At 40.1% G+C, this 26,969-nt stretch overlaps 2 protein-coding genes and 3 long non-coding RNA genes across 5 annotated transcripts; 2 read left to right on the top strand and 3 right to left on the bottom strand.

Moving 5' to 3' along the window:
• Positions 1–310: 310 nt before the first annotated feature.
• Positions 311–2,440, bottom strand: LOC121800843. The gene is made up of 4 exons (XR_006050548.1): positions 2,267–2,440; positions 2,113–2,196; positions 900–965; positions 311–331 (listed from the first exon to the last, which is right to left on the bottom strand). It is a non-coding gene; the product is annotated as an uncharacterized LOC121800843 (long non-coding RNA).
• Positions 2,441–9,881: 7,441 nt separating this feature from the next.
• Positions 9,882–12,093, bottom strand: LOC121800841. Its single transcript, XR_006050547.1, has 3 exons — positions 11,725–12,093; positions 10,513–10,578; positions 9,882–9,944 (listed from the first exon to the last, which is right to left on the bottom strand). It is a non-coding gene; the product is annotated as an uncharacterized LOC121800841 (long non-coding RNA).
• Positions 12,094–15,109: 3,016 nt separating this feature from the next.
• On the top strand, positions 15,110–17,042 carry LOC121797235. Its single transcript, XM_042195992.1, has 2 exons — positions 15,110–15,423; positions 16,749–17,042. Exons 1-2 carry the CDS (start codon positions 15,202–15,204, stop codon positions 16,890–16,892), a joined length of 366 nt encoding a protein of 121 aa, XP_042051926.1. The 5' UTR covers positions 15,110–15,201; the 3' UTR covers positions 16,893–17,042.
• A 3,726-nt stretch (positions 17,043–20,768) lies between these two features.
• LOC121803735 lies at positions 20,769–21,981 on the top strand. Its single transcript, XR_006051099.1, has 2 exons — positions 20,769–21,334; positions 21,791–21,981. It is a non-coding gene; the product is annotated as an uncharacterized LOC121803735 (long non-coding RNA).
• Positions 21,982–26,066: 4,085 nt separating this feature from the next.
• Positions 26,067–26,576, bottom strand: LOC121748463. The gene has a single exon (XM_042142879.1). The coding sequence runs from the start codon at positions 26,574–26,576 to the stop codon at positions 26,067–26,069; it is 510 nt and encodes a 169-aa protein (XP_041998813.1).
• Positions 26,577–26,969: the final 393 nt, after the last annotated feature.

Below are 26,969 nucleotides of genomic sequence, written 5' to 3'. Positions count from 1 at the left end.
CCTATCTTGTCACGACCGCCCTTTAGGGTTAATAAATACAGGCGATCGTGATTAAAAGAACTTAATAAACAGTCGAAGGAAACTAGGGTTTCAATAAAGAATTTGACCAATAATTAATATTTAATAAAAAGGGCCAAGAGGTTGACATTATCCAAATAATTAGGTTCAAAGCTAAATGAATAATGAGTAAAAACAATGCCTCAGCGGAAGCGTTCAAGAGAAAGAGTCACGTCATGTGTGGAGACACAACGACACTCGTAGTTTACGACTAACCAAAACATGCTTCAATTTTAAATTGCTCAACACCACCAATTGCTCGTCGCCGCTCAACCTGCACATAGGGAAAACACATGCTGGGCTGAGTACTTAATATACTCAGTGGCTTATGCCGAAAACATTTGATGAAAGTTATGTCATTCATACCATAGTGAACTCGAGTTTTACATTTAGGAAAGAAATATCATCGAGTATCACAAAACAATTTCATAGACTGGCCAGTCAAAACAATCTCCCCACTTTCTCAACAATCATTCAATCACATCCTCTTTCCATAGTGCAACGAAAGTGTGGCCACACTATTCGCCCACGAGACCGGCCGACTAGCAAGGATGGCTCACGATCCCACCTGTGTACACTAGCCTGATAGGGTTTGCGGCCCTACTCGGACCCGAATTCGTTTAACATAGCCCTATAGCCTAATGGAGCGCACTCACAAACTAGGCATCAGGCACAATCTCAACATAGTCATATAGCCTAATGGAGCGAACTCACAAACTAGGCATCAGGAGAAAATCTCATCATCAAAATAAACATGGCATGACATAACAATTTAAACCACCATTATTCCACCATAATCATACTTTCGAAAGCGTAAAAGAGTTTAGTAAAAGAAAGCCCACCTCGACTACTTAATTCACAAGCACTTTCTTCCCCCTTGGTATCAGGTTTCACTTGCGATGATTCACCTTTATCATTTAGTTAATACATAAATCAACACACTTTTCAAATAAATAGATAAAATGCATGCATCCTAAGTAAAGTCTTTTATCTCGTTTGTCTTGTTTTTCGATTATTCGGCGGCCGCCCAAGCTATATTTCCTCTGTTGGCTCCTCGTACTTTACACCACGATGTCAAATAAATTCCCAAAATTTATTCAAGTGCATAACTTGAATTATCGAAACTATTTCCCTTTGTTAAGAAAATTATGTATATATTCCGGGCTTGAGACAAATTATTCATACTTCAAAATTAATTCGGGATTTAATTAAATAATTTCATTACGATTAATTATCGGCCCAAAGATTTATTTAAAAGCCTCAAACCTTAATTATTTCCCCACCTTATATCTCTAATTAAAATTTTAAAGCCCAAACAATTAAATGGAGCTCAAATTAAAAGTCAAAGAAAAAGGAGTCCACAAAGAATACTTCCCTTCTCCCTCTCGGCACTCCCCAAATCCATACTAAAAGTACTGAACCAAAAATACTCCACCCCAACACATACCAGTTTAATATAAGTACTTCCTATACAAACAGTAACTATAAATACTCCCATAGCTAACTAACTTACATACACGTACACACTGCCATCCCATTTTTTTAAAAAAACAAAAAAAACAAAGACTACAATTTTAAAGGCATAAAATAATTAAGAACCAACTATTCCTACATTCCAAAACTCGTTGCCCTTTTTATCCCCTAAACCGTAGGTTACCCCTCTCCCTCTCTACTGTAATTCTCCAACCAAGAACACCCCCAATTTCAAAAGTTGAACAAACAGAAATTAGAGCTCCGTCGCCCCGCACCAATTGACTGGTCACCGCCGCTGCGTCGCCGTGCCTGTTCTCTCCTCCGTCGCCCGACGCCGCTGTCCAGATTGAGTAGCAGCAGCCGCGGCCAACGCTTGGCAGTGCGTACTCTTCCGGACAGCCCCGATTCGCCCGAACAACCACAAGGTAAGTTCTAAATTTGATTTCAGTTCTTTACAGGTTCGATCTTTAATTTGGTTGCTTCGATTACCCTATTACTAGATTTGATTTCGGATTATGTTAAACGGTAGTGCATGTTTGAGTGCAGCATTAAAAGTCAGATTTGGGTGAGGGAGGTGTATACCTTCAATTGGCAGATTGTGAATGAAACAAGGATGAAACGATGTAGGACCTTCTCTCTTAAATTTGGTTTTTTTTTTCTTGGTTCCTGCCGGAAGAAAAATTAAGTGAGTTTGTTCCAAAGCATGTAAAATAGAGGGAAAATTCAGCAGGATTACCTTGAATTTGATTAAGAAGAGTATATCTTGTGTTCTTGTTGCAGAGAAACGAATAGGAGAAACTGATTTGTGAAAGTACATTATAGAGGGGAGGTGGTTGATAGATATGGGAGAGATTTATGGAGTGAAGGGAAAAGGGACGGTTTTAACGTGGGAAGAGGGGGATGATTCTGTTTTCCCTTTTTTTATATGATATTCATTAATTTAATTTATTTTCAAATTTATTTGCAGATCACGGAGGAGGAAAATCTCTGTAGAATCTTTATTTAAAATTTGAAGTAAAGAATAATTGGTGACCAAGTCAACGATGAAAAGATTTAATTAGATTAGTTTGATTCACGGTCCTTTGTATTTTATTTAAATTGTGCAGCCCACAATTTATTTATCACCGGACTGGATTTTTGTATTATTTATTTAATTCATCGGATCCAACATGGAATTGAGTCCAATAAGTATTCCTCACGGAAAGGAATTATTTAAATTCGCATTGTGATTTACTTCACAATTTCTAGCTCTCATAACAAATGATCAATTATTCAAAAACATTTAATTTCACCCCGCATTAACTATTCAAAGCAGCAAAAACATTTAACAACAAAGTTGACCCAGTCAATATTCCAACTCAAAATTAGGTCACGAAAAGTATCCAACAACAATTCCACTCGATAAATAATTTCACGGACTTCGCAATAAATATTTCATTAATTGCAAGTACTTTAGGGTTCAAAAATTAAGTTTAGAAAGACGGGGCGTTACATCCTACCAACCTTAACAGAAATTTCATCCCGAAATTTATTACCCTCAAGTAAAGAGTTCAGGGTACAATTCTATCATCTTATCCTCATTCTCCCACGTGGCTTCTTCATGCCCATGATTTTCCCAAAGTACTTTCACACAAGCAACAGACTTATTTCTCACATTCTGGATCTTTCGGTCAAAAATAGATTGGGGTCTCTCCTCGTAGCTCAAGTCCGGATTCAAGGCGACTTCTTCGTAATGGATCACGTGCTTTGGGGCAAACACATATTTCCGTAACTGCGACACATGAAAAACGTTGTGCATATTTCCAAGGCTTGGTGGTAGCGCTAATCGATATGCAATGGGGCCCACTCCTTCAAGAATTTCGTAAGGCCAAATAAATCGCGGCTTCAATTTGCCCTTGATGCCAAATCATGTTATCCCTTTTGACGGGGATACCTTCAGGAAAACTTTGTCGCCAACTTGGAACTGTAAGTCGGTTCGTCGGTTCGTCGGACGTCCGCGTATGATTTCTGTCCGTCTTGAGGTTCTTTTATCCTTTCACGAATTTGCCGAACGATTTCCACCATTTCTTCAACTGCATCGGGTCCAAATATTCTTCTCTCGCCAACTTCATCCCAGTAGAGCGGCGATCTACACTTTCTTCCGTACAATGCCTCATATGGCGCCATGTTTATCGTTGCCTGAAAACTGTTGTTGTAGGCGAACTCAATCAGTGGTAGTGCTGCTTCACAACTTCTTCCTCGGTCGAGTACCACAACTCTCAATATATCCTCGTGACTTTGGATCGTTCTCTCGGACTGTCCATCGGTTTGTGGGTGAAATGCTGTGCTGAAGTTCAATTTGGTTCCAAGCTCTTTCTGTAGACTCACCCAAAATCTTGAAGTAAATTTTGGGTCACGATCGGATGTGATAGTCACTGGGACTCCATGCAATCGAACTATCTCCCTTATATAAATTTGAGCTAGCTTGTTGGACCCCTAGCTTATGAGAATCGGTATGAAGTGTGCACTCTTGGTAAGTCGATCTATAATTACCCTAATGGCGGTGTTCCCTCTCAGAGTCCTCGGCAATCCCGTCACGAAATCCATGGCGATGTGTTCCCATTTCCACTCAGGAATTTCTAGCGGTTGTAACTTTCCATACGGTCATTGATGTAGAATCTTTACTTGCTGGCAGACTAGACACCTTTCGACGAATGACGTTATGTCCCTCTTCATACCATTCCACCTAAAGGGATTCCTCAGATCTTGATACATTTCCGTACTTCCTGGGTGGGCGGTGTAAGGAGTCTCATGTGCTTCACTCATAACCTCGTTTTTGAGTTCCTCGTTATCCGATATGCATAGTCTTCCTTCCAAAGTAAGGGCATTGTCACCTTCTTCACTAAAATTCCCAGATCCGCCGGTTCGAACCTCTACACGAATTTTCTCCAATTTCGCATCCATCCGTTGTGCTTCAATAATCCTCGACCTTAGATCAGGTTCAACAGCTAAAGTGGCGATTCGTGCTTCCACTGTTTCAGGTGCCCTCACCACTTCCAAACGTATCTTGTTGTACTCGCGAATCAGGCTTTCCTCTTTCGTGAGAAAAGTGGCCAGTTGGGAATGGTCCTTCCGGCTCAAAGCATCTGCCACTACATTTGCTTTGTCGGGGTGGTAATTGATGCCACAATCGTAGTCCTTCACCAACTCGAGTCATCTTCGTTGCCGCATGTTCAAATCTTTCTGCTCGAAGAAATACTCCAGTCTTTTGTGATCCGTAAAGATCTCACATCGGACTCCGTAGAGATGATGTCTCCAAATCTTTAAGGCGTGTACTACCGCTGCTAGCTCCAAGTCATGGGTTGGATAGTTCAACTCGTGGGGCCTCAATTGTCGTGACGCGTAAGCAATCACCTTGTTGTTTTGCATCAATACACATCCAAGTCCCACCTTCGAAGCGTCAGTGTATACCACGTAGTTCACTCCAGGCTCTGGCACAGCTAGAATCGGTGCACTAGTTAGCTTTTCCTTCAACAGTTGGAAACTTGCCTCACACTCTGGGGTCCAATTGACTTTTACCCCCTTCTTGAGTTGTTGGGTCATGAGTCTCGCTATCTTGGAGAATCCCTCTATAAACCTTCGGTAGTATCCTGCCAAGCCTAGGAAACTCCGAATCTCGTTTGGTGTTGAAGGTGCTTTCCATTGCTGTACCGCCTCAACCTTGGAGGGTCCACTCGGATTCCCTCTGCTGACACAATGTGACCAAGGAAGTTCACTTTCTTAAGCCAAAACTCACTGTTGCTGAATTTGGCATACAGTTTCTCACTCCTCAACGTCTCCAATGTGATTCGCAGGTGTTCCTCATGTTCCTTATCATCCTTCGAGTAGACGAGTAGATTATCTATGAAGACCAAAACGAATTTATCCAAATATGGATGGGATAATCGATTCATCAAATCCATGAATACCGTAGGTGCATTTGTCAATCCAAACGGCATTACCACAAACTCATAGTGACCATATCTCGTGCGAAAAGCAGTCTTCAGTATGTTTTCTCGTCGGACTCTCAACTGATGGTATCCGGACCTTAAGTCCATCTTTGAGAACACACCAGCTCCTTGAAATTGATCGAATAGGTCATCTATTCTTGGCAGTGGATATTTGTTCTTGAGAGTCATCTTGTTCAACTCTCTATAATCAATACACATTCTCATCGATCCATCCTTCTTCTTCACCAAAAAAACACAGGCGCGCCCCACGGTGAAACACTGGGTCTAATGAAACCCGAGTCCATAAGCTCTTGTAGTTGTATCTTGAGTTCCTCCAACCCTTTAGGCGCCATTCGATATAGGACCTTGGACACCGGTGCCGACCCTGGCTCTAGGTCGATTGTGAACTCCAATTGTCGATCCGGCGGTGGACCAAGCAACGCTTAAGGAAAGGCGTCTGGAAATTCTCGTACCACATCGATATCCTCCACTTTTCTTTCTTCCTTCTCTTCTCCTTGTAGATAGACCAGATAGGCAGGACGTCCTTTTCTCAACATCGTAGTGGCTTGGAGTGCGGAGATGATAGACGTTTTTCTGTTCATCGTGATTCTATGATACACGATTGGTTCCTTTCCAGGGGCTTGTAATGATATTTGTATCTCCTTACATCAAATCGTAGCAAACTTCGTAGTCAACCAATCCATTCCCAAGATTACATCGACATCCTTCATGGCCATAACTTGTAAGTTGTGCGCGACTAGCCTAAGTTCCCCCATAACAATTTCTACGTTCGAGCATATTCGATAAATCTCTATTACCCCTCCCACAAGGGAGGTCACCATCATCTTATGTTCATATTTAGTAACTGGCAAACTTAATGTGTCCACACATAGTTCTGATATGAAAGAATGCGATGCGCCCGTATCAAACAACACAACAATAGGTGTATCGAAGAGTTCGCCCATACCTGCCAAATTCCCGTTCTCGTAACTCCCCTGTTCAGTCTTGGGTTGTTTACTCTAGCCTGGGATGGAAGTCTTGGGTGGTGAGGTTGTTGTTGTCGCGGAGGTTGATCACGATTCATCCTTGGTTCCGCCGGTGGTGCCCTCGACTGCTGACGGAATCCTTGATTGTTCTGCCTTGACCCTATACCCACATTCTTACTTGGACACTCTCTAGAGAAGTGGTCATTTCCCCCACAGTTAAAGCACTTGGTAGTGTTCTGCATTCTACACTCTCCGAAATGGTACTTGGAGCACACATTGCATTGTGGTGGTCTGGGTCGGAAGTCACCCCTCTTGTTAGAGAAATTTTGTCTGCCCCCATACTGTGGTCGGTTTTGGGTGGGCTGGTGCCTATTGTTCTCATAGTGGGTCCTATTTCCATCTCACTTCCTCTCCTCCCGGGAATGATGTGGTGGAGGCAGTGCCAGTGTAGTGTTTCACATCGCCCTCTCCTTGGGCATAGCTTCCTCCACGTCTAGTACGTGGGTCAACGATCCAGCATATGTAAGTCTCCCAAGGTTGGCCAATGTTATCCTTATCTCATGCCTTAAGCTCGAATGGAACTTCTCAGCCATCTTCTTATTGGTATCCCTTGTTCGGCTGCATGCCGAGCCATGTCGCAAGTGTGCGGCCATATTTTGTCACTGACATGCGCCCTTGTTTGAGGTTGTAAAACTCGGTCGTCTTCGCCTTTCGGTAACTTTTTGGGATATACTTGTTGTATATCTCCGCCATAATGTCCTCCCATGTCATTGTATCCACTTGCTCGGTGGTCATGGTCCTTTGCTTGTCCCACCAAAAGTCGGCCGAATCCGTGAGTTGGTAGGTTACACAAATCAAACGCTCTTCCTCAGTGCACTTCAAGAATTCGAGGATGTTCTCTAATGCGCGTATCTAAGTCTCGGCCTTCGCTGGCTCTCCTATCCCATTGAAGACGGGTGGTTTTTGTTTTAAGAACATCTTCGCAATTTCTCGGTCTACTGGAGGCGGAGGAGGTGGTGGTGATGGTGCTTGCACGCGTTTCTCCTTTCGATTGTTTCCTATTTTAGTTGATTTAATTTCGCCACTTGTTGGATGATTTCCTCTCGTCGACGACCTTCGTTCGTATATCTTAATCTATCAGGGTGCTCGTATTTTCATTCCAATACTATCGTACAGTGATGCCCTTATACGACGATCTTAAATACTCCGACTCATAACTTTATGTTGTTATCCGTATATCCCTTGATCAAACCACTTACATAAATTCTGAGCCGCAAAACGTGATCATTTGGTGTACACGACTTCTCTCAACTTTCTATTTCTCAAGACCTAATATCTAGGTATGGCATAACGTTCAATTCTTCGGCCGTTTGCTACAACTAAGCATAGATGTAAAAATATTCGACTCCTCGTGTTGTTGGTGTATCATTTGTATGTGTCTCTTGAAACTTATTCCTCATATGTGTTTGCAGAGATTGAGCCATTGTCTTTCTTGAGAGTCTTGTATCAAGAATTTAGAAATCTATTTAACAGTCTTACTTGGATTAGAACGGGTTTCAACATGAGGATCACTTATTGAAATTGCCCTTGATTAGAATGGCTCCGAAAATGACTCAAGAAGAACAAGAATGAGTCACTACTTTCATTAAAATAAACAGTGATGCATCACTTGCAAATTGCAGGTCAATCAAAAGTTTTAAATGCACGAAAAGAATACCATTGTCAAGGAGCTTCATAGAAAGAAATTTCTGAGAATCCAAGTAAGTGTTGTCAATTAAATTCATCCATTCTAGCTACAAAGGTGGCACTCCGTCAATTCCCGAAGATAATAGAAGCGTTCTCGAAAACTCTATATTCTAAGTCAAGATTCATGGTGTCGTTGCAGCAATTAACTGTCCTTGAAGGTCATTCTCATTAAAACATGGTAATGACCCGCCTGGCCTTAACGTGTCATAAGTGTTGTCATATTTGTAACGTGTCGTCGCATTAACATGTTATGCATGATTGCATTCACTTTATTTGATTGCAGGCACAATTTCTCGTCGTTGTAAGGATACATCACCTAACATATCTTCTTGTATTGATCTCGTAGAAACTTCCTTTCGTTTTGTTCTTATCATCCAGGGAAAACAATAGGCAATTATAATAATCCGTCTAGTTCGAAGTATATGTTTTCGTTTGTCCCATCACTCAGGAAAGTGATATTGTAGTTATCAATTTACAACTATATTCGAGCACGTTCAGCCTAGCATACTTCTTAGGCACTCTATGTTTTCCTGACATAGTTCATAGTCTCATACTTCAACATATCTTCGATCGTTTTATATGGATTCTACATTTGCAACGAAGTTCAAAATTCCACATTTCACTTTCACAATGATTCTATACGATACCTCGTACTTCATCAATCATGAATCATCATCACATAAAACATCATTTATATATTGCGCAGTCAAACATATTTATCCATATAAACCATTTGGCATTCCACAACATTTCATCCAGCGTATATTAATATTTAAAATAGTAACTCAATCATTCCAACGTCCATGAAATCACATTTCATAAATCGTGCAATTCATGGACATCTGTATCACAATCACAAAATTGCAACTATGCACTCATCATGCTTTGTATTCACAGTTTCGTAATCATATAATTTCGACCACATAGACATAAAAAAAAAATTCCGCTCAAGTAATCAACATGTATGCCTTCAAGTTAAATTCGCAGTTCAAACATGTAATAACAAGTCTTCGCCTCAAGCATGCGATTCATATTCACACTTCAATATCCATAACATTCAACGCCTTTAATCACATACTCCCATAATGTCTCACGTCTCGTATGACCACAACACTTTCCAAAAGCCATAGCATTTACTTTAAATTTCCAATAGGCCCAAAATTGTCATTTTCGCAAGGAACCATTTTTTTCCATCGAATTTCAAAAAATTTGGTAATTCATTTAAAAAGTCGCCAAAATATTCTTACCTCTTCTTTCGTGGTTGGGCGTGACGAATTGTGGTGTTGAGCCTTCGATGTTTAACACTTTAGCCAATTAAGACAAGGATAGATATTGACTCCAAAAGACTCTTGGGTCCAGAGCGGAAAGAAACCTGGCTCTGATACCAAACTGTCACGACTGCCCTTTAGGGTTAATAAATACAGGCGATAGTGATTAAAAGAACTTAATAAACAGACGAAGGAAACTAGGGTTTCAATAAAGAATTTGACCAATAATTAATATTTAATAAAAAGGGCCAAGAGGTTGACATTATCCAAATAATTAGGTTCAAAGCTAAATGAATAATGAGTAAAAACAATGCCTCAGCGGAAGCGTTCAAGAGAAAGAGTGACGTCATGTGTGGAGACACAACGACACTCGTAGTTTACGACTAACCAAAACATGCTTCAATTTTAAATTGCTCAACACCACCAATTGCTCGTCGCCGCTCAACCTGCACATAGGGAAAACACATGCAGGGCTGAGTACTTAATATACTCAGTGGCTTATGCCGAAAACATTTGATGAAAGTTATGTCATCCATACCATAGTGAACTCGAGTTTTACATTTAGGAAAGAAATATCATCGAGTATCACAAAACAATTTCATAGACTGGCCAGTCAAAACAATCTCCCCACTTTCTCAACAATCATTCAATCACATCCTCTTTCCATAGTGCGACGAAAATGTGGCCACACTATTCGCCCACGAGACCGGCCGACTAGCAAGGACGGCTCACGATCCCACCTGTGTACACTATCCTGATAGGGTTTGCGGCCCTACTCAGACCCGAATTCGTTTAACATAGCCCTATAGCCTAATGGAGCACACTCACAAACTAGGCATCAGGCACAATCTCAACATAGCCATATAGCCTAATGGAGCGAACTCACCAACTTGGCATCAGGCGACAATCTCATCATCAAAACAAACATGGCATGACATAACAATTTAAACCACCCTTTTTCCACCATAATCATACTTTTGAAAGCGTAAAAGAGTTTAGTAAAAAAAAGCTCACCTCGACTACTTAATTCACAAGCACTGTCTTCCCCCTTGGTATCACGTTTCACTTGCGATGATTCACCTTTATCATTTAGTTAATACATAAATCAACACACTTTTCAAATAAATAAATAAAATGCATGCATCCTAAGTAAAGTCTTTTATCTCGTTTGTCTTGTTTTTCGATTATTCGGCGGCCGCCCAAGCTATATTTCCTCTGTTGGCTCCTCGTACTTTACACCACGATGTCAAATAAATTCCCAAAATTTATTCAAGCGCATAACTTGAATTATCGCAACTATTTCCATTTGTTAAGAAAATTATGTATATATTCCGGGCATGAGACAAATTATTCATACTTCAAAATTAATTCGGGATTTAATTAAATAATTTCATCACGATTAATTATCGGCCCAAAGATTTATTTAAAAGCCTCAAAGCTTAATTATTTCCCAACCTTATATCTCAAATTAAAATTTTAAAGCCCAAACAATTAAATGGAGCTCAAATTAAAAGTCAAAGGAAAAGGAGTCCACAAAGAATACTCCCCTTCTCCCTCTCGGCACTCCCCAAATCCATACTAAAAGTACTGAACCAAAAATACTCCACCCCAACACATACCAGTTTAATATAAGTACTTCCTATACAAACAGTAACTATAAATACTCCCATAGCTAACTAACTTACATACACGTACGCACTGCCATCCCATTTTTTAAAAAAAACAAAAAAAACACAGACTAAAATTTTAAAGGCATAAAATAATTAAGAACCAACTATTCCTACATTCCAAAACTCGTTGCCCTTTTTATCCCCAAAACCGTAGGTTACCCCTCTCCCTCTCTACTGTAATTCTCCAACCAAGAACACCCCCAATTTCAAAAGTTGAACAAACAGAAATTAGAGCTCTGTCGCCCCTCACCAATTGACCGGTCACCGCCGCTGCGTCGCCGTGCCTGTTCGCTCCTCCATCGCCCGACGCCGCTGTCCAGATTGAGCAGCAACAGCCGCGGCCAACGCTTGGCAGTGCGTACTCTCCGGACAGCCCCGATTCGCCCGAACAACCACAAGGTAAGTTCTAAATTTGATTTCAGTTCTTTACAGGTTCGATCTTTAATTTGGTTGCTTCGATTACCCTATTACTAGATTTGATTTCGGATTGTGTTAAACGGTAGTGCATGTTTGAGTGCAGCATTAAAAGTCAGATTTTGGTGAGGGAGGTGTATACCTTCAATTGACAGATTGTGAATGAAACAAGGATGAAACGATGTAGGACCTTCTCTCTTAAATTTGTTTTTTTTTTCTCGGTTCCTGGCGGAAGGAAAATTAAGTGTGTTTGTTCCAAAGCATGTAAAATAGAGGGAAAATTCAGCAGGTTACCTTGAATTTGATTAAGAAGAGTATATCTTGTGTTCTTGTTGCAGAGAAACGAATAGGAGAAACTGATTTGTGAAAGGTACATTATAGAGGGGAGGTGGTTGATAGATATGTGAGAGATTTATGGAGTGAAGGGAAAAGGGACGGTTTTAACGTGGGAAGAGGGGGATGATTCTGTTTTCCCCTTTTTTTATATGATATTCATTAATTTAATTTATTTTCAAATTTATTTGCAGATCACGGAGGAGGAAAATCTCTGTAGAATCTTTATTTAAAATTTGAAGTAAAGAATAATTGGTGACCAAGTCAACGAGGAAAATATTTAATTAGATTAGTTTGATTCACGGTCCTTTGTATTTTATTTAAATTGTGCAGCTCACAATTTATTTATCACCGGACTAGATTTTTGTATTATTTATTTAATTCATCGGATCCAACACGGAATTGAATCCAATAAGTATTCCTCACGGAAAGGAATTATTTAAATTCGCATTGTGATTTACTTCACAATTTCTAGCTCTCATAACAAATGATCAATTATTCAAAAACATTTAATTTCACCCCGCATTAACTATTCAAAGCAGCAAAAACATTTAACTACAAAGTTGACCCAGTCAAAATTCCAACTCAAAATTAAGTCACGAAAAGTATCCAACAACAATTCCACTCGGCAAATAATTTCACGGACTTCGCAATAAATATTTCATTAATTGCAAGTACTTTAGGGTTCAAAAATTAAGTTTAGAAAGACGGGGCGTTACATATCTCACTTGAATGCTGTTGACGAACAACAACGGGCCAAATCAAATAACATTCTGGGCGCGATACAAGCTTCACCTGTGACCATTCTTGTTGACACCGGCAGTCTCATGATTTTATTCATCCACCGGGCGCAGTCCGCCTTCGAACACTGAGCTCCCTCACCGTTGAGCATAGTCTCCGATACGATCAACGTCGTATAAATAATATACCTTGTAGAAAACAAAATTTGTGGTTGAAGAGGTTGGGTTGGAGAACAGAAAGGTCACTCCGGATTGTGATTTCTGTAATGAAGTTCGTATTAGTTTGATTCCAAAAGAAGTTGTGGAAATTGATATATAAACTGTGAATGGAAGTACCTATGATATGATTTATTAAGAATGTTTGCTTGCTTAACTCGGCTCAACTTGCTTGGAAATTCGAGAGTGTGCAAAAATGGGTGAGTGCAGATTGTGATGGCGATAGAGTAGAGAGAAAAGATTTAGGAATTGATTGGTGTTTAATCTGCTACCACTAAGTGGAATTGAATGATATTAATTTGCAGGATTAAGGATGAGTTAATCTCCTGCAAAGTAACGGTCAAGAGAAGAATGAAGACTTCAGAGTTCTGCTTGGGATCCATCCTGGCGCTGTGAAAGACAAGATTTGGGCTCAAGAAGGTTTTAAATTACCTCCCATTTATTTATTTGTTTATGTCCAAGCTCTAATTTAGTTATTTGATTTATTTATTTAGACTATTTCAAATGTGAAGCCCAAAATTTACTTAATTCTTTGGACTTTTATTTGCATGACTCATCTAGTCATCTTAACTCTTTACTAAATTGGCGTGGATAAATATAAATTATCTAAGTGTTGGAGGACAAAAATATTGCAAAAAATTGGTTTAAAAAACGAAGAAGAAATTATCAAATTTAGAAAATAAAAAATAAAAGAAAATAGTTAAAATTATCTTATATAGGCATAGTTTAAAAGAATATTAATTTATTATACTAATTAAACTTTTATAATGAATGAATTTTTATAAGATACTAGTATTATTTTTTTATTATATACATACATACATGCACACAGATGCATTAGTGAGCATTCATTTTTAAAGTGACAACATACTTTTAGTCTCGTGCTGCCACATGGCACAGAATATGCAAAATTTGTAAGCGCTACAATGCAATATACATAACTAGACGATGTAGATGGATTTTCACAAATAATATTATAAACATAGGCGGAATGCATCATAACATAAATTATCTATAATGCAAAATAAACGGTCTATAAATGCAATCCATCTATATGTATAAGTACAAATTAAAGAGTCAATGGTTACAATACAAAAATAAACTATTTATAATGCAATTTGTCTATATCTATAATAGTGTAGTACTTCTTCTGTACTAAGATAAGCGAGTCATATTTCTTTTTGGAATGTCCCACTATAAGTGAATCATTTCTCTTTTTAGTAAAAACTCATCTCTCTTATTTTATTCTCTCTTTATTTCTTCATTTTTTCTCTCTCTCATACTTTTCTCTCTCTACTTTAACTCTTTAAATATTAAGGGCATCAGCAGTGGGGCGCCCTATGGCGCGCCACGTCATCAGTTTTATCCTCCTACCTCCCCACCTGCAGTGGGGCGCCTTATGGCGCGCCACATCATCATTTTTTTAATATTTACAAAATCCATACGAATTTTAAAAAACTAATAAATTAAAATACGAATTTCAAAAACTTCATTTCATTTAATAAAAATTAATACATTACAATGCGAATTAAAAAAAACGCAAACTCAGTGACGGCGGTTACGAGCCCACACTTATTCAATCATGTCGCTCATGAGCTGCGCATGATCCTGTTGGTTGCGCATTGAGGCCTGTCTAGACAGAACCCCATTGAAGCCTAACGGTAACCCTCTATCGGGTGTCTCGGTCGACGTGTCGGATGTGCTAGATGCACGGTCATCTTCATTCCAATCGGTGATGCTTCCGCCTTCATTCTCGACTATCATGTTGTGCCATCGTCCGCGACCATCGTCCGCGTAGCCCACAGTGGGGCGGCCGATGGCCTATTGTCCGCGGCCATCGTCCGCGTAGGCCGCAATGGGGCAGACGATGGCGCGGACAATGGACATCGTCCGCGCTATACTCCGCGCCTTTAGTATAGGGCGCGACGATCGTCCGCGGCCTATGTCACGCACCCGCAATGAGGCGGACGATGGCGGGTGCGGACGATGCGCGCCATCGGGCGTGCAATCGTCCGCCCCATTGCGGATGGTCTAATTATTTAAATCTCGTGACTAAAAGAAGTGTTTCACTTATTTTGGGATAAAGGGGTAGCATTTATAATTTTATATATTGCATATCACGTGGTAGCACGAAGTTAGAATTACGTTATTAAGTTTAAAATTAGATGTCATTCAAGTACATAGCTGTGCATATATAAAAATAAACTCTATAAAGTGTATTTTTTTCTGCGTGTCAAACAATTGCCTGTCATTCTAATTCAATTACTGATATATTTAAATACAATATCATTAATCCAAGCTATCGATAACTCAATCTGGAGAATCTAAAGATGTTAAGCAACTCAATCTCTTCTCCCACTCTCATCCTCCCCACCACCCGACAACACCCCCAATTATCCGGATTTGGGCGCCGGAGAGTAGTACTAACACGCGCCGGGCCGAGCACCACCAGCTACATATTTGCCTTCGTTTTCCCATTATCTCTTCTGGCAGGTACAGCCATCACCTCTATTAGAATTGCCGACAAGCTCGACCAGAAGTTTCTCGAAGAGGTAGTAATTCACAATATTTTGCCACTACTCTTCTCATTTTTTGGATAATTGCTGGATGACGTGCTTGTTCTTCTATCGTCCAATGTTTTCAAGGGATTGAATTGCTCTTTTTTCATGCCTTTGTCTCTGTGTGTAATGTTACAGCTAAAATAGTTTGTTGATTTTTGGATTTTTGGTCCATTGCTATACAAGAATCTTAGATGAATTTTGATTGGGGATATATTGAAGTAGAAAACGATATCTGAGATGAATAGAAGTTAATTTACTCCTATCAAATTTATGAAGATCCAAATCAATGGCCTAGCCATAGTAAAAGAAGCTAATTAGCTAAGGCAAACCAGCTACTCTTTTCTGTAATACTTCCTCCGTCCCAAAAAAATAAGGACATTTGGGATGATACGAGAATTAATGCGTAATTGGTAAACTAAGAGAGATGAGGATAAGGTAGTTACAATAGCCTCTGAGGATAGTAGGATCCACATTATTATTAGCGTTTAATGGTGGGCCCTAGTGGAGTTGTAAATAAATTGATGTATATGGGTAATGAGTTTGGGAGAATTTTCAATAAATGGAAATGAGATACTCCGTCTGTCCCAACTAAGTTGAGTCGTATTCCTTTTTGGGATGTCCCAACTAAATTGAGTCATTTTTTTGAAAAAAAAAATAAAACATTCAATCACTCTTAATTTATACCATTACCTATTTTTTTCTCTATTTATTTTTCCTACTTTACTCTTCTCTCCTACTTTTCAACACAATTTCTTAATCTCCGAGCCCAAAAGTTTTGACTCAACTTAGTTTGGACGGATGAAGTATTTTCATGGGATGGACGAAAAAAGAAAGTGGTAATTTTTATGGGGCGGAGGGAGTACAAAGTAATTTCACCTCGGAATCTTAGGAAAAACTCCTAACCACATCTAAGACTGCTTGCTTCCCCTAAAAGTAGTAGTCAAGAAAAGATTTTGTTGGGTGCCCATTTTCTGAGGTGTAAAAGGGAGGGTAAACCATGTCAATACTCATGGTCGTACATCTCCTCGGTAGTCGACACTGCCCCTACCATGCTACGTCTCTAGCCATGTGTTCTTACTCCCCTTGCTTGTAACGGTCTCTAAATGAGTGAACCATGTTTGTAATAATTGTTTCCGTTTAATAAACTATTATTGAGGATTAATACATTGTACATACCAATTGGGACACAAGATTTGCCTTATGTCTCTCTTATGAATTAATCGTAGGTGGTAGATTTACCGAAGTCTAACTTAGCATTTCGTATCCATATTAAGAGAAATTCTGTTATGACAACTTGTGTTGTTGCGATGATCCAGCTTGCAATAAACCAAGCAATACTTGAAGCAGAAGATGGTGAAGAGAAGGAAGATGATGTCCATGTCTCTTCTGAAGAGGAAGAAGTGAAGCCAGTTCGCAGGCGCAATCGCCCCACACGACAAATAGAGCAGTCATCCGTATAATGGGCCGTGGGAGCAGGCACAAGATATGTGAACCCTTTGTTGTTGCTAGCCTTGTTCTTGTAATTGCTCTTATTTGTTTGTATGTTACACTCACAGATCTCCATGTAAGTTATGCAGCTATTATACAGAGAGAAGCAAATTTGGAACTTAGTGATGTGTGTTAGCCTAGTGGGAGAGTGGTTAGTGCTTGAAGCCAAATGTCTCCGGTTTGAGTTCATTATGACGTGGCCTTGTTGATTTATCAATAAAAAAGTAACATCAGTTTTGGTGTCTGTATCAATTAGGATGAGAAAAATAACCCGTGTCTAGATTGGCACTAGGTATATTATGGATTGTCTAGTTTTGTGAGTTAGGATGGCTTTTTCCCAAACTAATACTCTTAACATTAAATTAGTTTGAAAATTTGGGTGTTGTATTAAGATCCTTTTGCTTCTGCAGATCATAATTCTTGTGATGCTATGATATGTGAGAATAGGGGAAGACTGATCCATGCCTAATAATAGAAAAATCAAAATGTTCCCATTTAAATGAATAAACACTAGTACTTCCATGACGTTTATGCCTTCTGAGTTTTGATCATCTTGAAAGGATATGGGCTAGATTAGATTAATATGGATTAAATAATTATAGTTGGGCTACAATTATAATTAGTCCATAAGCCCAACAATCATGAAACCCTAATGACTCTTTGTCTATATAATGGTTATTTATTCTCCATTGTGGGAGATGAGAAATATCGTAACATTAGAGGAAAATACGTAAAGCTTTGTAGAGAATTCCTAGCTTTCTCTATAGAGCGATTGTATCGAGGAATTGTTCCTGCATCGGATCAGAATACACGTGGACCTCGATAGTAGTGGATTCAACTTGCAGGACACAATCGTAGAAGAAAACACAACAACAAGTAAGATTTAGTTCCGTTGTGTATTACGTGCTCAACTTGCAATATGATTATGAATCTAGATCTGTTATTCTTGTCTGCAATTTCCGCTGCGCTCATTAGATGAACACAAGAATTCCTCACAGTGGTATCAGAGCCCAGGGCTCGATTCATAATTGTTTTGTAGTCTAATAATTTGTGGATGATTTTGGAAATCAAAATTATGAAATTGGATTTCAAAATTCCTTCACCGATTTCCTCTTGTGCACACCGACGAAACTCCTCTCAACAACAAATTCTGGAATTCATCGGTGCCGCGTCCCGATTCGATTTCTCGGCTGGAAATCTTCAACAGAGGGAGCGGCAGCTCATGAATTATTCCCTTAGATTTTCTCTCCGATGGATTGGATTCATCCGATGATGAATCGGTGGCGTCTGGATAAGAATTACACGAGCCTCAAAGATGTGCGACAAACAGCATTGATGAAAATCAATTTGTTCACTACGTGAGGCGATGACAACTGAAAGTAGGGGATGATGTGCCGCTGCCGTGTTTGAGAAGGGAGTGATTTCATTGTGAGAAATCCCTAAATCTAATTGATAGTGTGACGATAGACGGAACGACAACGACATGGGATTTTTTCCCAGAGCCCTAGCGGTTTTTTTTTGAAGATCCGGGTCGGATCCGAATCGTGGTTTTGATCACGGTAAATCACATTATTAATTTGGAATTAATAATATTAATCAAGCCAATAAATTATTTACTATCATTATTTTGAATAATAATAGTAAATGTGTTTTAATATTGTTTTAGAATTAATATTAAATATCTGTTTATATTAGTTTGGAATTGATATACATTAGATGATAAATTTATTAATTGGATTAATGAATTAATGAGCTAGAATTTATTAATATTATTATTTTTGGAATAATAAATAATATATGTGCTTGATGATAATTTGGAGTTATTACTTGATTTACAAGTTTATTAATTTAGAATTAATGTAGATTGGATTAATTTTGTTAATTAGATTAACAAATTGGGACATAGTTAGCATCTGGAAATGATAATATATACTCCACATCACAATATTAATTTGGAATTAATATTAGATATGTATAATTATATTAATTTAGAATTAATATAATTAAATCCACATTTAATTAGAAAATAAAATTTGATTTTATTTGTTGAGTATTATTTGATATCATATGTAATAAGCATGTTATTTGATTTATGTTTGTTTTATTTTAACTATAGTAGTTAGAGACCGTTTTATTGTCTGGGTAGGCGGCGCCCAGTATGTGTAGTCCGTGTTATACTATGTCTGGGTAGGCGGCGCCCAGTATTTATAGTCCGTGTTATACTATGTCTGGGTAGGCGGCGCCCAGTAATTGTTTGAAATTTAATATTAGATATTATATTCACAAAACTAGTATCACACTTTTCCCCATAAAATATAAGTCTTGTTTTTTGAAACAAACGCGTCGTCCATCACAATTGTTTGATGTTCCTAGTCTTTTCGACCACGAGTTTTACGCCCTCGCGTTTACTCTAAATTTACAAGATTTAGGCTCATTCATAGATGCATGGTTGGCATCGTGTGATGGGGTTGACTTGCTTAAATTATTTTGAGTAGCCCTCACAACCAGAATAATTTATGGACGTATATTAATTAGATTAATAAACCAAGAATTGTAAAATTGTTGTTACAATTGGCTTGGAGGCCTACCTGGTGATATTATTGTAGTCATTAGCCCTCGCAGGACCGCCTCTTAGGGTTAATAAATACGGGCGATCGTGATTAAAAGAATTAAATAGAAGACGAAAAGAATTAGGGTTTCAACACAAGTTGGACCAAATTAATATCCAAATAAATAACCAAGAGTTTAATATTATCCAACAAGGAATTCAGAATATCCATTACCCCAACAATTAAAGTTGTCGGCCCAAATGAATCATAATTTAAGACATGTCACAGCGGAAACGACCAAGAGAAAGAGTGACGTCATGTGTGAAGACACAACGACACTCAAGGTTCAAAGACATCAATAACATATTTAATTCACTTGCTCAACACCAACACATCCTCGTCGCCGCTCAACCTGCACATAGGGAAAACACATGCAGGGCTGAGTACTATAAGAATACTCAATGGGCTCATGCCGAAAACATTTTCAATAAAAGTTGTCAATTTATCATGCCATACTTAAGTAACCGTCGGGGTTTAGCTTTAGAAAGGCCCGAGGCACTAAAATCATTTTCCCATAGTAAAAGTCGACTGATCAGTCATTTTCCCATAGACGTTAGCCATATCTGCCAATACATGACTTGGAATGTGGCCATAAACCAAGCCACTAGACCGGCCAGCCCGTACGCTAGCACACGATCTACCATAGGTGTACACTAGTCCAAGTAGGGTTTGCGGCCCTACGAGTACCCGAATTCGATTTATATAACAATGGCGCGTAGCCATATCAGATAGGCACGTTAAAAATCAAATCACGGCATGATAAAAACAGTTTCATTTCCATCGATAAAATATTTAGGACGTTGTCCTTATTTAAAAGAAAGCCCACCTCGAGTGCTTAAATTGAAGTTACTTTCTTTCCCTTGCGATCACGATTCCCTTGCGATGATTCACCTTTAACAATTTATATAATAGATAAATCAACACATTGTTTCAAACAAAACTAAAAATGCATGCATCCTAGGCAAAGTCTTTTATCTCGATTTATCTCGGTTTTCGATTATTCGGCGGCCGCTTACGCCCTCAATTCCTCCGTTAGCTCCTCGTATTTTTCTCCACGATATCGAAATAAAATTCCCAAAAATTAATAAAAGTAATTAAATTATCACAAGCATTTTTCCCTCGAACTATATTTATTTCGGACTTAGGATATAATTATTCGTTCGTTAAAATATTCCGGAATTAATTAAATAATTCGCCACTATTAATTATCGGCCCAAAGATTTAATTAAAAGCCTCAAGTTTAATTATTTCCCCACCTTATATCTCCAACTACAAATTAAAGCCCAACAATTAAATGGAGTCCATCTTTAATAATTTACCCATGTCAACTAATGAAGCCCAACTATCCAAAACATCTTATTTAAATTAAAGAGGCCCAAACATCAAATTCTAAATAATGAGGCCCAATTCCAATTAATTAGAAAAGCCCAAAAACAAGTGTACTTCCCCCCACGTCTTCTCTTCTCTTCTCTTCTCTTCTCTTCTCTTCTCTTCCCTTCTCTTCTCTTCTCTTCCCTCTCGCCGGCTGGAATGTCACCCAAATCTCCCGTCGGCTTCTTCCGTTCGCCTCACCCACCGCCGCCGGCCGCTGCTGTCACGACGGTCCGCGCAGCCGCCAGCCGCTGCCGTCGCTGCTGCCCGTTGTTGCTGCCTTCGTCGCCGGGAGGAGCTGCTGCTGCCCTCGTCGCCGGGAGGAGCTGCTGCTGCCGCCAGCCGCTGCCTTCGTCGCCGGTTCGCGCAGCTACCCGAACTCGCCCCGAACAGCCCCGAATCAAGACCGCGCAGCCCCGATTTCCTCCCCGAAGGTAAGTTCTTTATTTGATTAAAATTTGTTTCTTTAGATTACTTTGCTTCGATTCAAGGTATATTGCAGATTGTGGAAATTGTAGGGTGTAATGTGTATGGATGCAGTAGAATGTAATTGAAATTTGGATGGGGGAGGTGTTTACCTTCAATTGCAGACGGATGTTGAGGATTAAAAAAAATGGTTCTTGAAGCTGGAGGATTTTGGTTACTTGAGTGGAGTTGAGCAGAATGGTCTTGGTTTTTCTTGCTTGCTGAGGACGTGTAGAATGGAAAGAAATAACTAAATTGGAGATTTAAAATAGAGGGATGGGTAGTTTGGATGTGAGAGAGATTTGGGGAGAGAGGGGAACTTTTTTTTCTCCAACGTGGGGAAGGAGAGAATTTTAAAATCTGCTTTCTTCTCTTTTTTTTATATATGTTGGATAAATTTGAATTTATTTAATATTTATTTGCAGATCACGGAGGGTGAATATCTCATCACGGAGCAGGAAATATCTGTGTAAAATCTTTAATTAAGATTAGAATTAAAAATATTTTATTTTAATTAGTTTAGCTTAATTCACAGCCCATTGTATTTTATTTTAAATTGTGCAGTACACAATTTATTAATCACGGACTGGACTATTATATTATTTATTTTATTTATCGGATCCAACATAGAATTGAGTCCAATAAATATTCCTCACGGAAAGGAAATTATTTAGATTCGCGATGTAACTTATTTCACAAATCTCAGTCCAAAACCAATTAATTCACCACAATTAGATCATGGATCTTCGCAAAACAATAGCATTAAAACAAGTACTTTCGGGTTCACAAATTAGGGTTCAAAAAGTGGGGCGTTACATCCTACCACCCTTAACAGAAATTTCGTCCCGAAATTTGCTACCCTCAAGTAAAGAGTTCTGGGTACAATTCCATCATTTTATCCTCATTCTCCCACGTGGCTTCTTCATGCCCATGATTTTCCCATAGCACTTTCATACAAGCAACAGGTTTATTCCTCATATTCTGGATCTTTCGGTCCAAAATAGATTGGGGTCTCTCTTCGTAACTCAAGTCTGGATTCAACACGACTTCCTCAAAACGGATCACATGCTTCGGGTCGAACACGTATTTTCGTAACTGTGACACATGAAAAATGTTGTGCACATTCCCAAGGTTTGGTGGTAGCGCCAACCGGTATGCAACGTAGCCCACTCCTTCAAGAATTTCGTAAGGTCCGATAAATCGCGGCGTCAGTTTGCCCTTGACGCCGAATCGTGTTATCCCTTTTGATGGAGATACTTTCAGGAAAACTTTGTCGCCAGCTTGGAATTGTAAATCAGTTCGTCGGACATCCGCGTATGATTTTTGTCTGTCTTGAGCTTCTTTTATCCTCTCACGAATTTGTCGAACGATTCCCACCATCTCTTCAACTGCATCAGGTCCGAGTATTCTTCTCTCGCCAACTTCATCCCAGTAGAGCGGCGATCTACAATTTCTTCCATATAATGCCTCATACGGCGCCATGTTTATCGTTGCTTGGAAGCTATTGTTGTAGGCGAACTCGATCAGTGGGAGTGCTGCCTCCCAACTTCCTCCTCGGTCGAGTATCACGGCTCTTAGCATATCTTCGAGAGTTTGGATCGTTCTTTCGGACTGTCCAACGGTTTGCGGGTGAAACGTTGTGCTGAAGTTCAATTTGGTTCCAAGCTCTTTCTGTAGGCTCATCCAAAACCTTGAGGTAAATTTTGGGTCACGGTCGGACGTGATAGTCACTGGGACTCCATGCAATCGAACTATCTCCCATATGTAGATTTGAGCCAGTTTGTTGGACCCATAGCTTACAAGAATCGGAATGAAGTGCGCGCTCTTAGTGAGTCGGTCTATAATTACCCAAATGGCGGTGTTCCCTCTTAGAGTCCTTGGCAATCCCGTCACAAGATCCATGGCGATGTGCTCCCATTTCCACTCAGGAATTTCTAGTGGTTGTAGCTTCCCATACGGTCGTTGATGTAGAATCTTCACTTGCTGGCAGACTAGGCATCTTTCGACAAATGATGCTATGTCCCTCTTCATACCATTCCACCAAAAGGATTTCTTCAAATCTTGATACATTTTCGTACTTCCTGGGTGGGCGGTGTAAGGAGTTTCATGCGCTTCACTCATAATCTCATTTTTGAGCTCCTCGCTATCTGGCATGCATAATCTTCCTTCAAAAGTAAGGGCATTGTCTCCTTCTTCACTAAAATTCCCAGATTCACCGGTTCGCACTTCAATACGAATTTCCTCCAATTTCGCATCCATCCGTTGTGCTTCAATAATCCTCGACCTTAGATCAGGTTCAACAGCTAGAGTGGCGATTCGTGCATTCACTGTTTCAGGTGCCCTCACCACTTCCAAACGCATCTTGCTGAATTCGCGAATCAAGCTCTCTTCTTTGGTGATAAAAGTAGCCAGCTGGGAATGATCTTTCCGGCTCAAAGCATCCGCCACCACATTTGCTTTGCCGGGGTGATAATTGATGCCACAATAGTAGTCTTTCACCAACTCGAGCCATCTTCTTTGCCGCATATTCAAATCTTTCTGCTCGAAGAAATACTTCAGGCTTTTGTGGTCTGTAAAAATCTCACATCGAACTCCGTAGAGATGATGTCTCCAAATCTTTAAGGCGTGAACTACCGCTGCTAACTCCAAATCGTGGGTTGGATAGTTCAACTCGTGTGGCCTCAATTGTCGTGACGCGTAAGCAATCACCTTGTTGTTTTGCATCAATACGCATCCAAGTCCCACCTTCGATGCGTCAGTGTATACCACGTAGTTCACTTCAGGCTCTGGCACCGCTAGAATCGGTGCACTAGTTAGCTTTTTCTTCAACAGTTGGAAGCTTGCCTCACACTCTGGGGTCCAATTGACTTTTACCCCCTTCTTGAGTTGTTGGGTCATGGGTCTCGCTATCTTGGAGAACCCTTCAATAAACTATCGGTAGTATCCTGCCAAGCCTAGGAAACTCCGAATCTCGTTTGGTGTTGTAGGTGCTTTCCACCGTTGTACCGCCTCAACCTTAGCAGGATCCACTCGAATTCCTTCTGCCGTCACGATATGACCAAGGAAATTTACTTCCTTAAGCCAAAATTCGCACTTGTTGAATTTAGCATACAATTTCTCACTCCTCAATGTCTCCAAGGTAATTCGCAGGTGCTCTTCGTGTTCCTTCTCATTCCTCGAGTAAACGAGTACATCATCTATGAATACCAAAACGAATTTATCCAAGTATGGGTGGAATACTCGGTTCATCAAATCCATGAATACGGCAGGTGCATTCGTCAATCCAAATGGCATTACCACGAACTCATAGTGACCATATCTTGTGCGAAAAGCAGTCTTCGGTATGTCCTCTCTTCGTACCCTTAATTGATGGTATCCGGACCTTAAGTCCATCTTTGAGAACACGCCGACTCCCCGAAGTTGATTGAATAAGTCATCTATTCTCGGCAGTGGATATTTGTTCTTGAGAGTCATCTTGTTCAATTCTCTATAATCGATGCACATTCTCATCGATCCATCTTTCTTCTTCACAAAAAGCACAGGCGCGCCCCACGGTGAAACACTGGGTCTAATGAAACCCAAGTCCATAAGCTGTTGTAGTTGTATCTTGAGTTCTTCCAACTCTTTAGGCGTCATTCGATATGGGGCCTTAGACACCGGTGCCGACCCTAGCTCTAGGTCGATTGTGAACTCCAATTGTCGATCTGGCGGTGGGCCAGGTAAAGCTTCAGGAAAAACGTCTGCAAATTGTACCACAACAACGTCCTCCAGTTTCCTTTCTTCCTTCTCATCTCCTTGTAGATAGACCAGATAGGCAGGATGCCATTTTCTTAACATCGTAGTGGCTTGGAGCGCGGAGATGATAGACGTCTTTCTATTAATCGTGATTCCATGATACACGATTGGTTCCTTTCCAGGGGCTTGTAATGATATTTGTCTCTCCTTAATCGAATCGTAGCAAAATTCGCAGTCAATCAATCCATTCCCAATATTACATCGACATCCTTCATGGCCATAACTTGTAAGTCGTGCGCGACTAGCCTAAGTTCTCCTATAACAATTTCTATGTTCGAGCATGTTCGAGAAATCTCTACTACCTCTCCCACTGGTGAGGTCACCATCATCCTATGTTCAGATTTATTTGCTGGCAACTTAATGTGTCCACATATAGTTCTGATATGAAAGAATGCGATGCGCCCGTATCGAGGAGTTTGCCCATACCTTCCAAATTCCCGTCATTGTTCAGTCTTGGGTTGTCTAAAACTCAGCTCATATGCTCTAGACTGGGAGGGAAGTCTTGGGCGGTGAGGTTGTTGTTGTCGCGGAGGTTGATCACAATTCATCCTTGGTTCAGCCGGTGGTGCCCTGGACTGCGGACGAAATCCCTGACTGTTCCGCCTTGAACCCATGCCCACGTTCTTGCTCGGACACTCTCTAGAGATGTGGCCATTTCCACCACAGTTGAAGCACTTGGTGGTATTCAGCATTCTGCACTCTCCGTGATGGTACTTGGAGCACACATTACATTGTGGTGGTCTAGGTCGGAAGTCGCTCCTCTGGCTAGAGAAATTTTATCTACCCCCATACTGTGGTCGATTTTGGGTGGGCTGGTAACTCTTGTTTTCATAGTGGGTCCTATTTTTCATCCCACTTTCTCTTCTCTCGAGAATAATGTGGTGGAGGCAGTGCTAGTGTAGTGTTTCACATCGCCCTCTCCTTGGGCATAGTTGCCTCAACATCTAGTGCGAGGGCTAACTCCTCCGCGTATGTAAGTCTCCCACGACTAGCTAGTGCCATCTTTATCTCATGCCTTAGACCCTCACGGAACTTATCTGCTAGCTTCTCGTCGGTGTCAACTTGTTTAGGTGCATACCGAGTCATATCGCAGAGTGTTCGATCATATTCAGTCACCGACATGCGCCCTTGGGTTAAGTAGTAAAACTCAGCCGCCTTTGCTGTTGGTACGTACTTGATATATATCTCCTCCTTAAAGTTCTCCCAAGTCATTCTACCCACTTGATCTCGTGGCGTAGTCTTCATCTTGGTATCCCACCAGATATCGACTGACCCATAGGTCACACAAGTCATTCGTTCCTCAGCGTTGCACATTAGAACTGTGATAATACGCTCCAAAGCGCATATCCAAGTCTCTGCCTTTGCTGGCTCTCCTATCCCATCGAAGATATTAGGATTTTGCTTTAGCAAAACCATTCAATATGCCATTCTGGCTTAGGTGGAGGAGGTGATGGTGATGGTGCTTGCACGCGTTTCTCCTTTCGATTATTTCCCATTTTAGTTGATTCAATTTCGCCACTTGCTAGACGATTTTCTCTCGTCGACGACCTTCATTTGTATATCTTAATCTATCATGGTGCCCGTATTTTCATTCCAATACTATCGTACAGTGATGATCTTATGCGACGATCTTAAATACTCCGACTCACAACTTTCTGTTGTTATCCGTATATCCCTTGATCAAACCACTTACATAAATTCTGAGCCGCAAAACGTGATCATTTGGTGTACACGGCTTCTCTCAGCTTTCTATTTCTCAAGACCTTATATCTAGGTATGGCATAACGTCCGATTCTTTGGCTGCTTGCT

The sequence above is a fragment of the Salvia splendens genome, chromosome 1, assembly GCF_004379255.2.
Source record: "Salvia splendens isolate huo1 chromosome 1, SspV2, whole genome shotgun sequence".
NCBI lineage: Eukaryota > Viridiplantae > Streptophyta > Magnoliopsida > Lamiales > Lamiaceae > Salvia > Salvia splendens.
This window is presented reverse-complemented; position numbering and strand designations above follow the sequence as displayed.